This window comes from Diorhabda carinulata, chromosome X (genome assembly GCF_026250575.1).
Source record: "Diorhabda carinulata isolate Delta chromosome X, icDioCari1.1, whole genome shotgun sequence".
In the NCBI taxonomy this organism is placed as follows: domain Eukaryota; kingdom Metazoa; phylum Arthropoda; class Insecta; order Coleoptera; family Chrysomelidae; genus Diorhabda; species Diorhabda carinulata.
In genome coordinates this window covers 56047218-56059668 of record NC_079472.1, presented here as the reverse complement: position 1 = coordinate 56059668, position 12451 = coordinate 56047218, and the positions used below count along the sequence as shown (strand labels likewise).

Here is a 12451-nt window from a genome sequence, read left to right as displayed (position 1 = left end):
TCTTCACCAAGTGTTTCTGACGAGAGCAGTAATGCTGAAGATACAAATTATTATAACTGAAATAATCTCCCGACTTATACAGTAGAAATCAAAGTTAGAAACTTTTGAAAATAAGTGAAATTTCTTTTTTGGACGACGCCATCCGAAAATTGTTCGTTCTGTATTCATTTACATGCCGAAAGTTGCGTTTTTAGTGTTCCATGTAGTGAAAATGGCAGTTCCGTACTGCAAAACATTTTCGGGGCGCTCTGGAGTAGACAAGTTTATATTATATTATTATATTATTATATTATTAAACCTGACCTAACCTAACCAACATTACTTATAGCAAATAATTAATAAATCAATATTGGCACTGCAAATATTATTGAGTATATTATATTGTTCAATAAATAAAATTTTGATAACGAAAAGGCGAAACGTTAAAATTTATCTATCTTTTAAAAATGATAAAAAAAACCAATTTTAAAACAGAAGAGACCTAAACATTTATATGCATTAATAAATAAAATGTTTATAATTCTCTATTATTTATTTCTTTAGTGTAATTGAAACAGGTTTGGGTCTTATGCGTCGTCTAAAAAATGTTGTGTACTACTTTGTTGGACTCGTCTGTTGCTCGCCTGGCTTCGCTCGTCTCGCAATTTTCAGACTCGTCCAACAAAGTAGCACTTTCAGTCCTTGATATACAAACAATTATAGAAAAGTGTGAGGTTTTTCTTTACAGGCAATTATCACGAAGTTATGTGTTGATTAGACGCTAAGGAAAAATGATTATTGCCGAGACTGATAATAAACCACTGATAAAAATTATCATGCAATTAGAAATATAAAACTCTGAACCTGCATGTAAGGAGCATGTACTCCAGGAGTAGGAGCAGGCGGAGGCGGCAAAGGAGAAACCTGATCCATTTTCGTAGTGGGGTAACCGGGAGCGGGTGTAGCTGCCCGCATTGACGGAGGCATGAATTGTTCGTTTCCGCTTCCGTTGATACTACCAGATGTAGACGGCATCCCCGTGGGAAAACAAGGCGAGTCCATGCCAGGACCGCGCATTCCTTGTCCCATAGACGACTGCAACAAAAAGTCCATACACTTATAACGTTTACTTTTATGTATGAGGGGCATATACAAAGTAACTTTCTTTATTTGTAAAAAATGCATATATGTTCAGAAACCCTTACAGTAATGCTTCAGCTATTTTACAACATAGCCACCTTCATAAGGTGGCGGCTCTAATGTGGCTATAAGGACACTGGGGTAAACTAGGCAATGAGAAAGCAGGCAGTCTGGGCAAAAAAAACAACGACTCCGTATTTAGGACTAGAGCCTTACTTGACTTTATGAAAAGCCACATCAATGACGTACTGAAAGTATGGCTAAATAATATCAATAAATAATCTTAAACAGTTCAGCTAAGAAGTCTGAGGAGCTTCTTGTGAGGACGAGGAAAGGCATCGGTCGTCCTTCTTCTAACAGGTCACTGTCACGTCACCTAAAGACAATAGGCATGACATAGAACGACAGTATTAGATTCTGCAATCAAGCCATGGAAACAGCACAGTCTCTACTCCATTTCATTAAAATAAGTGCCTCGGAAAAGTAGTATTAACACCTTGAAAAAACAAAACCCTCCAAAAAGTTGCTTCCTTTGGGAGAAATCAACGTATTTTGGAAACAGAAGAATGAAATGTAAGATTAAGAAAAAATTATCCCTGAGTGTAGTAATTTCAATTTAATTGAGTTAAATTAAGTTAATCATGTTTTTTTTCTACAATTAAGTCAGAGTTGATGATATTGTTAATTTCTGCCATGTTTTAGATGTCATTTAAAAAAATATGGAGTTTATAGCGATTGCGAAGATATTCCAATGTCTGATTACTTGATAGCTCCGTCAAATTCTCATAATAATTGGGGAATATTGGAAATGTATTCACAGAAGTTGGATCTTTAGACTTGAACTGTCTTTATACATCATTTGGAAATTGTTGACAACCTGTGATGTTGTTTGAATCTTTGGGATAATAACCGGGGTAGCTTTGATACTAGAAATAAATCCAGAAAACGAGTTATTGCTTCTCATATCAGATTTGAATCAACTGGAAGAATAAAGTCCCCTGAAAAGCAAGCTTCCGATATCCCTCACAGCCGCAACCTTACATTATCTGTGATCAAATTCCAGCAGATTCAAAGATTCCAAATGATATGGTAATACGAGGATTATCAGAACAATTTCCGACATAATAAAGAAAAAAAATGTTTTTTCCCTTAATCAACAACCTTTTCAACCCTTCCAAATATTATTTGCCGTTTTTCTTAAAATAAGCGTTTGAGTATGCGATAAAGTCTTCGTTCCACAAGTGGAACTTCTGGGTTAGAAAACAGGAAAATTCACTGAGGTCCACATCTGGTGAATACGGTGAGTATACGACCAATTTTAAGTGTTATTTGGAAATTTTTACATTGGCCATTACCGAAGTGTGACTAGGTGCGTTTTCCTGATGGAAAAGCACTTCATTTCCTTTTATGTCCTGACAGATGACGTCTAAACATGGTAGAAAGTAGTGTCAATCTCTGAAAAGTCTTTCTTCCATCAAACCCCCCTCGAGTTATTAGTCATTACCATAATTACCTACATAACTTTTAGTGTCTGTGTAATTGAATAGTTTAAAAAGAATTTTTGGATATTCGTAAGTATTCATTTAATAAATTATGCAACAATAAAACACCACATTTCTTTATATCGGTTACTTTCATATCCCATCTCTACTCGATGTTGACGTCGATTTTTTCCAAAAATGTCCCTGCGGTCGCCGGATATCTCGAGATCTTTGCGCTTCTTCTCTTTCCTAGAATCTTAGCAGGATGCAGGATACTTAACGGTCTGGATTTCATGCTCGAAATGATACGGGTCTGGAGATAATATTTCGTAGTTGGGATAAATCGTCTTAGATTGTTTTCTCGTATATCATGGTAAACGCAACTGAAAAGGGATGTGCTTTTCCCAAAAATCAATAGGATTCGTTTCTTTGTACTTCCAAAGCTATAATAGCTGCCAAAAGAATGATTCTATATGTTCGAGGTGGTAAATATATGTGTTATACATATACATGGTGATTGATTAGTGTAATAAAGTTCAGTGTCTTCTTTGCCCTTTGGAATATCAATTTAAAAATTTGAGGGGTTATAACCATTATTGGTCTTCACATTTTGAAATTATTTACAATCTTAGAGGGTGTTCCAGAGTACTGTGCCCTATCAAAGTTACATAAATGGAACACACTATATTTTGTTGCATATTTTGAATCTAGAAAATGTTCGCTATGATTCATCAACTCATTCATATCATACAGCCGAACCAAATAGTCGTTAAATGTTTGGGGAGGTATTGTTGGAATCAATATGGACCATATTTTTTTGAGGAATGGGAACGAAGTCCCACTTCGTACACGCCAAGATACTACTCCTGCTCACGTTAATCAATTAATTAATTGTGAACTGAATGAACTTTATCCTGGAATATAGATCGAAATAAATAGTCTAGTACAATGGACACGTAGGTCGCCAGATTTCAATGAAATGGACTTACTTTATGGGGTCACATTAAGTTCACAAAACACCTCCAACAACAAGAGATGACATGATGAAGAGAATATGGAATGAATTTTGGAATGTTTCTATAAAAATTCTCGGTAATGTGAGTAATTATTTCACTTCAAGCCTGTATAGATGATTTTGGAGGTCATTCCGAACACCCATTGTGATAATCAAGACGTATACGTATAATGTTTTTATTGTTTTGTTTTTCTAATTTATATGTAATATACTTGTTTTTCCTATGTATTTGCAATTCAGCCTCTACAGTACCAAACAGCAATAATAAAATGTCAATTTTTGACAAATAAATCATAGCCAACCAACAATTGATTATTAAATGATTCGATACTTAATCATTTTGCACAGAAAAATAAAAATATCTGAAAACCTAATGATTTTAAGTATAGGAAATGTTTTATGAAAGAAGTATGTTGGTAGTACTTTTTGATACACGCATAAAATACAGGGTGATTCGTTTGAAAAAATTAGAGAAAATAATTTGAGTATTTTGATTCGCTGTGTATCAGATTCAGTGAATATCGATGGAATAAATCATTTTCTAGAATTTTCAATACTATTCGAATGTTTTGGTAGTAACAGATCTTCATTCTTAAATTTCTCTTACATTTTACAGGATATTGAACTTGTTGACATATTTATAGAAAATTGGTTATAACTTTTTAAATACCCCGTAGAACACATCACAACCGTATATTATTGTGAAAAGGAAATCAATCTAATTTCAAGTACGCAATAAAATATAGGGTGTTTAGTTTTCAAAAATGTAAATTTGATCTGGCACAGCATTCTTAAAAAGATTGTAAATAATTTTATAATGTGAAGATTAATTATGGCTATAATCGGTAAAATTTTGAAATTTGTATCTCGAAAGTGGTAAAATTTAAATTATCAAAAAATAGTGATAATGCGTTGAAAAAAAAATAGAGAATGAACTCATTAATATCATAAGAGTTGACGTTCGATTTATGTATTGAATTCAGGAGCAGTAATATAAAATATGAAACGCCCATACTTCATGGTTTATGTACCCTTAAACTTTTACGCTCAGTACATATGTATATACGTACATTATTTCACATATAATGGTACATCTACTAAGTTTATTTTCAAACTATTTACACTTTCCACATTCACTTTACTCCCAATATTAAATAAAAAGATCGTGAAGTGTTTACAACTTTCCTTGCTTCGTTAATAAATATAATCGTAGGTGGATCTTCGCCCATAAATAACGGGATATTATTTCTTCTTCTGTTAACGTTCCCGTTGTGACTACTTCATCATCTCGTGCGATGAATTCTTGGAAAGTAATTTCTGTGAGACATACACTTATTCCATTCTTCAGGCGTTTTATAGCCCTCCAATTCAATACTTTCTTACATTGTATTGTTTTAAAACAGGTGTTCACTGCGTTGGATGTTAAATTTCGTCAAGCTTTGTCTACCATCCTCATTGCTTTGTAACACATAGAAGAAACGGTATTTCGATTCATATTAGTTATCATTTTTTTTTTACAAGTTTCCAATTATACCCCGATCCAATTGAGCTTCAATAGCCTTCAATGGAGGTGCGTCATTTGATGGCTTTAATTCTTCTGTGCCTGTAGCACTTGTACAAAGCAGAATCGTTAGCGGTTCCTTGCTGTGTTTCCCTCTATGGCATTTTTCATTTTTAAATGTTAATGTTTTGTCAGGAAGATATTTGAAAAAGAGTCCTGTTTCGTTATTCAATGTATGTCATCCATATCTGAACACTTTTTTTTTATTTCCAATTAATTCTGTTTAAATAATTTATCTGTTTATATTGGATATTCTATGTTTTACTTTGTGGTATTTATGACTTCCCAATATATCACTACAGGGAACTTATATGAAACCATTTTTTTGCTATTTCCGATTTTTAGAATGTTTTAATACTTTAATAAAGTATTATGTTCCTCATTACTTTATTTAATGCTGTATTCACTGAAATATCTATTAAAAAAGTGCCTGCTCATGATATTATTAGTACATCCCCCATTTGCATTTGCAATCGTTATATTTTTTTTTTTTTAATTAAATACTTCCATTCAATAAAAATGATTATTAATGAGGTTAAAACATATTAAGGACCAGGATAATTTTGTTATTCTGTTCTGTAACTTGAACTTTTTCAATAATAATTCAATGTTTGACATCCCGAAAATAGTCCCTTCCTCAAATATAAATCCCCCCCTTTTCTCGCCGAAATTGAAATCGTTGTAGTATCGCAGATATAGCCCCCCCTACAATTTTTGCTATAAAAAAGGGAGATTTTATTTGAGTTATCAAAATTTCGCTAGTTGAGTGTTAAATTCTTCTTGTTTAATGTATAAAGTATGAATTTATCAATTATTTTGAACATTTCACTTGTTTTATTTATCTTCTGGACTCATTTTTAGCAATGAAGTATTTTTTGGGGATATTTTTTTTTGAAAATCCCTATTATACAATATGTCTGAAAAAGTTGGCAACATTTACGAAAAAAAGTTATTCTTTTTTTTCTGCTTTCGAAAATTATAATATTCAGGTATTTATATTTGACATTAGATGTACAGGATGTCCACAAATTGCAAAAGATGAATGGGAATACTTTGACCACTTTAATTTCAACTTAAATTTTTTGAATTTTAGTTGTGAAATACGTCAACTTTTATCTTATTTAACAAATAAACAAACCTTAAATCTTTATTTGTTGATTTGAAATATTTTAGCAATAAATTTAAATCAGAAACAAATGAGTAATACCCAACAGAATAATGTATTTTCTACTGTAATACGCAAAAATAAAAGAAATAATTTGAAATCTAGGTGGATATGATAATGACATTTCTCTTACCGAAAGTCAGTCTAGTAGAAGCTTTCCAGAAAGAATACATTCCATCTAGTTAATGTGCATTGAAATTGAAATGTAATTGTAACTAATGTAAACAAAATTGAAAAGTCAGTGTGTATTAATTGGACGTCGAGAAGTAGCAAAAATGCATTTGAAATTAACTCTTGACGAAAAAACTGAAATTTTACTAATTGTCGGAGATAATTACAAAACCATGGGGAAGCTGCAGTAATATTCAATAACAGACATCCCGATAACAATTTACATTTTGGAACAATTAGTACAATAATGAAAAAATTCAGGAGAGATGGAAATGTAATAAATTCAGAAAAAAGCATCAGTCGTGGATCGCGACTGAATATATAACCAAATAATGTCGTCAGCAGTAGAAAATCCCAAAGATTCGATAAGGAAAACGTTGGCCGTTTGATGTATTAGTAAAGATGTAGATGCGAAGGTATTAACATCTTAAAATTTAAAACCCCAGTTCATTCATACTCTAAAACCCGAAGATTTTAATAAAATGTTTGGATTTTGTGCTGGGTTCATAGGGAGGTTAGAAGATAATCATTATATGGAATGGTGCATACTTTTTCCGGACGAAGCAACGTTTACCTCTAATGGAACAGTTAGCTTACAACATTGTTTTAAAACAAATATATGGTGTGGAATATCTAAGGATAAAAGAATTTTTTTTAGGAAAACTATGAATTCTGAACGTTACTTAGAATTTTTGGAATGATAAAATTTCCGATTATATTGATAACCTATCAATAATAAAAAGACAACGCATATGGTACCAACATGATGACGCACCATGTCATAGTACCAGAAATGTTCAAGAATATCCACTACAAACTTTTAATGGACGAGTATTAGGAAGATTTGTGGAATTTGCCTGTCCTGCAATATCTCCAGATCTAAACGCACTAGACTTCTTTTTGTGGGGATGCCTAAAGCAAAAAGTGTACCCTAACAATATTGATCATTTGTGAAGAACAATTCAGGAAGCATGTGACGATATTACTCCGGTTGTTATTAGAAATATAATAAAAGCGTTTTCTAGAAGAACAATTAAATGCTTAGAAAGAAACGATGGATAAATTGAGATGCTTATTTAGTGATGAAAATGTTAAAACGGATTTTTCTTGTTCATGCACATAAAGTTTGATGTTACGTTTCCGAAATGAATAATTCTAATAAGGTATTTGTTTATTTGATTTAATTCTTAACAAATAAAGTCAAAGTTTATTAATTCTTGATAATTGCATATTAAAACATAGTTTTTTATTTCGAAAATCTTTTCATAATAGAGTTTACGATGATGTGAAAAATAAAGGTACTTCACAAACCTCGTATACGATTTAAAAAATTGACATCTGACATTTGCGTCTTACTTTATGGGCCATGCAGAAATTTTTATGAAGTATAACTTTTTTTGCCAACTTTCTTAGACATATTGTTACATTTTGTTACATTTTATAAAATTGTACAAAGGATATATTGAGAAATATTTTCAAGTTTACATTTTCGTTACGTCGAAAAACAACGAAAACTATACTATTATTTGCAAACAGATCAAAACAAATTTTTTCTTTCGCCTACTATGTGGGGCTTCGAATACATGTAAATATGTAGAACATGTCCTGATTAACTGACTGCCTGATTTATCATCGTACAGCCGAAACTACTGAAGAACGAAATTTGAACAGTAAATTTCTTTTATAATTCAACCTCTAACCACCTCTGAGGGGGTTAATTAGGAGATGGCAATTCGTATAAAAGTACGTCAGTTCAGATGTTATCATCTAGAATTTTTTTATTTTCAATCAGCTCGTATCTACCACTGGAGTGATTAGTGACATGATTATAAATGTGTTGGTATGTTAATGTCATTTAGATATTTAAGAAGATTCTGGGTATCACAGTTTCTGCCAAGTACTTACTCCACTTTGTTGTTGAGGTTGTTATCTTATCTTTTTCAAGAATTTTTGGCAGGCTAAATTTGCAGAGCTTCCAACTACTCTCAAAAGGGTGAACAGGAGACTGAAAGTTTTTCATGAAAGTCAATTTTGAAGTTTCACAGTTCTGTTTTTAGGCCAATATCCATAAAACAATAATACGAGTAGGTTTTTTGATAATTGGACTTCGTAATGAGTGAGAACGGGATAAATTTGTGTATGAAAAATAGTCAGTTCCAATTTTGAAATCACCCAAATTATATATTGAATTTGCGATTGACGCTTCCTCGTTCTAATGTTTTGTTACGAGCTCATCCAATGACATAGACCGTGAAAATAATCCTCTTTTCAATGTAATTAAAAGTTTGACGATGCTCCGGGTAAATATATCCCATTTACAGTATTTTTTTATACAACGGTATATCCCAACCACATCGGGATATACAAATACAGCAAACGGTGAATTTAGATGAATTAGACATAGACCATGAAGCCGGTCCAGTTTTTAATATAAATATAAAGTTTGACGGATGCGCCGGGTACAATTCTTTTATATACAACGGCAGTTCCTTTATATTGTTTTGAGAGCTTGTTTACAGTATGTTTAGGCCGTTTCTATAGTCAATTTCTAAAATGGCCTTTTTATTTTCGTACAGCAGATTAGATAGTAGATACGATAAGAGTGTATACAAACAAGTCTCGAATACCCGTGGTAGTGTCTACCCCGATATGTATGCCTTACTAATAAACCATATGCTGCATTTAAATAAATTAGATAAATGTTTAGTAGGAAGTTAGTACGTAGTTTAGTGAATTGTTCAGTCTTAGTTGATAATTTAGTGAATTCAGTGTTGATGCATAAATATATTACCTAAGTAACTGAGAAACACCGAGTGTATATATTCACGCCACCGCTTAAAAACAAATATTGTTCTCAGAATAACAGATTGCAAAAAAATTCGATAGTAAACAACTTTCAGTTGGATCTGTTGTTTATAATAATACGCAAATTTCACTAAAAAATAATGAATAAAGGGGGAATGTACTGCCCCGCCCGATGTACTCGCCCAATATCGCATCATTAGTTTCCATCTATCACGATTGCTAGTGGTAAGAAATTTGAACTTTGGATATTGTTTGAAATATCATCTCAAGATGTTTTAACAAAAAAAACCAATTCATTTTGCACACAAGATTCTATACAATTGTATACTCGTCTACGAAATGGACGGTGAAGCCAGTCCTGTTCAGTTATAATGGAAGCCTAAAATTTGGCGAATACGCCGGTTTGCGGCGTCTTTGATTTAGTGACACGTTTTCATCACTGCCGTGATTTGTTTATACTGTTTTTTTTTTAAACCAAATTCGTGCCTTTCTATTTATTTGTTTGTTTACTTTCTAAAAGTTTCTTTTTGTTATAAATTCCTGCTTGTTCTGTAGTGAGAGTTAGTTTATAATGAAAAGTCGTAGTGATGCAAAGAAATTGAAAATTAACCGATGAAGTTAAATAAATTAGATAAGTAGTGAAGATAAGAAGAAGAATATAATCATATCAATAGTGGATAATTATTATGTAAGTTAATTAAATCTAGTGTAATTGAGGAACTGTTGAAAAATCGTTTTAAATATAGTGTAAATCAATATTATAGTATTAATTCAGTGACAATAAAAGAATAATAGTCTTTCTCTCTAGTGAACGTTTTTGAAAATCATTTGGTGACCGCATCTCTAACAACGACGAGTTGTCATGGCAACGCGTATTGTCGCTAGGAGACCGGAGCGTTTCGAGAGCCTACCGGCAACCCTCGATCGTTGCGTAATGCAGCCGCGACGTTACTCGATGTATACACGAGAGTGGGACCAAGTCGATACGGGACACGACGAAAATAAGCGAACTCTGCCATCGGCTGTTAAGCGTGAGATTGTAGGGCTTTGCGGCATTGCCGGCTTGTTGATTTTCATAGTTGGTTGAAAACAAGGTTTATATGTGAGAAATGTACTTTAAATATCAGATTTATCAATATCAGTATTTATTTATTAGTAACGTAGCTAAAAATTATATTTATATTTAATTGATAGAGTTAAGAATCGGTATGATTCAGTCTTTTTTAAAATATTATATTGAGACTGACAATTTGTGTATTTATATTAATCAATAGATCACCTTAATCATGAATATCAAAATAATAATAAAATCAAAACAGAAAAAATGAATTTTTCCTTAGTTCCTACATCTCAAAATTGTAGCAGTAATCAATTAAATTATTTATAGTTTTATTATTTTATTTATTTATGAATGTGAACCATTTCTAAAAATTCTCTTTTTCGTTCCAAAAATTTTTGAATCTTTACTATTGAATTTATGTTTTTTTGATATTTCACGGTTCGTTAATGCACTTCTATTTTTTTTATCGTATTGATGATATATTAGTCTATTTTTAAAATACTGACATGTCTGTCCTATGTAGACAGCGTCATAATTAGTACAAGGCACTTGATATATAATATTACTTCTTTTGTTTTTTGGTGTCTTAGATTTTAATTTAGTGAAATATTTGGATAATGTTTTATGACCTTTATGACTTATACTAATATCATGTTGTAAGATATGGTAAGGAAAAATGTTTTATGTCTTGATGTTTCGTTTCTATTTTGTTTTTTAATTGATTGTAGTGTCTGTTTATCCTTTTCTTGAATATGTTATTTATCATTTTTTCCGGATAATTATTTTATTTTAATGCAGTTTTTGTTTTTTGAATAGCGAAGCTTCTAAATTCAGGATCTGATAGTTGGATAGATATATCAGCAAAACTTATTATCACTGATCTCTACATAGGATGACATGAATTGAAGTCCAAATGTCTTGAAAACCAAGTTGGTTTCGTATACCATTCTGTTCTCATGTTATTGTTAATTTTATATAAAGTGACATCAAGAAAATTGATTTTATTATTTTGTTCGTTTTCGATTGTGAATTGGAGTTTTTTATGATAAGAATTGAATTTTCATGATCCGTGGAATCCGTTTGATGGTTTTTTATTATAACAGGCGGTTTATTCACATTGCTTCTTTTGAATAATTTCTAGGAAGGTCTTGTTATTTATTTGTTTTGTTTCCTCATTTTCTACAATTTTTGAAAATTTCTTTTGGGATATATAAGGAGTTTAGTTTAATTTATCATGAATAGTCGTGGTGAACAGACCGAAATAGAAGTAATCAAATAATTTGAATAAACTATTCAAGTTACTTAAGTGATAGTGATAAGTGAATTATCATAAATTAGTTAAGTGTGTAGTGTAAAGTATTTAAATAAATTAAGAACGAAAGAGACAGTGTTTATCAATTCACCCCACAAATAGAGATCGTATAAATAAACAAGAAAAATAATATACTATGTTATGATATGATTTTTGATTAGGAGAAGTTTGTAGTCTTTTTTCTCTCGTAAAAAATTCTCATGCGTAAGTTGATTATTCATGCATTTTTATTTTATCAATATTTGTTATTCTAATGGAAATTCTTGAATAATTGTCATCACAATATTAAGAGTAGTTTATTTTGGTCATAATTATTAACAAGATTGTCGCTCTAATGGATATTCTCGCCAACTTCCAATAACCGAAGTTTCTCTCAGGCAAGTTTCGAATTCTCTCACTTCCCACAACTTCCACTACTATCTAAAACTTCGGAGTTCAAAAATTAAACACCGGCGCCAATTTCCGTACAATTTGATGCAAAAAGTTTTATATGAGTTGTTAAATTCATTAGTCAGTATTTTTTTCTCATAAAAACTTTCGACTACAAATTAGAAACCAAGATACAGAAGCGAAAGTAGTTGGTTTTTCTTAAATGATATGATTAACGTTTTCCATTTATAGTACATCGACGTAATCATAAGATTTCAATTATTTATTTTGAAATTCACTAGATTTTTTTCGCTATTAACCTCGACTTTGAATTATAAAGCAAATTTCAAATATTCACAACATGGTTATTAATTTTCAGTAGTAGTAAATCAA

General features: G+C 31.5%; 1 protein-coding gene across 6 annotated transcripts in view; it reads right to left on the bottom strand.

The window, feature by feature from the left end:
- The window catches only part of LOC130900762 (transcription factor Sox-18-like), a 133229-nt gene that overhangs the window by 52695 nt on the left and 68083 nt on the right, over positions 1 to 12451 (bottom strand). For 4 of the 6 annotated variants that reach the window (XM_057811623.1, XM_057811625.1, XM_057811626.1 and 1 more), the window contains one exon: positions 844 to 1074. The exons of the other annotated variants lie outside the window; for them this stretch is intronic. In XM_057811623.1, the coding sequence (XP_057667606.1) occupies positions 844 to 1074 (231 nt within the window). The remainder of the gene's footprint in view (positions 1 to 843; positions 1075 to 12451) is intronic. 6 annotated transcript variants of the gene reach the window in all.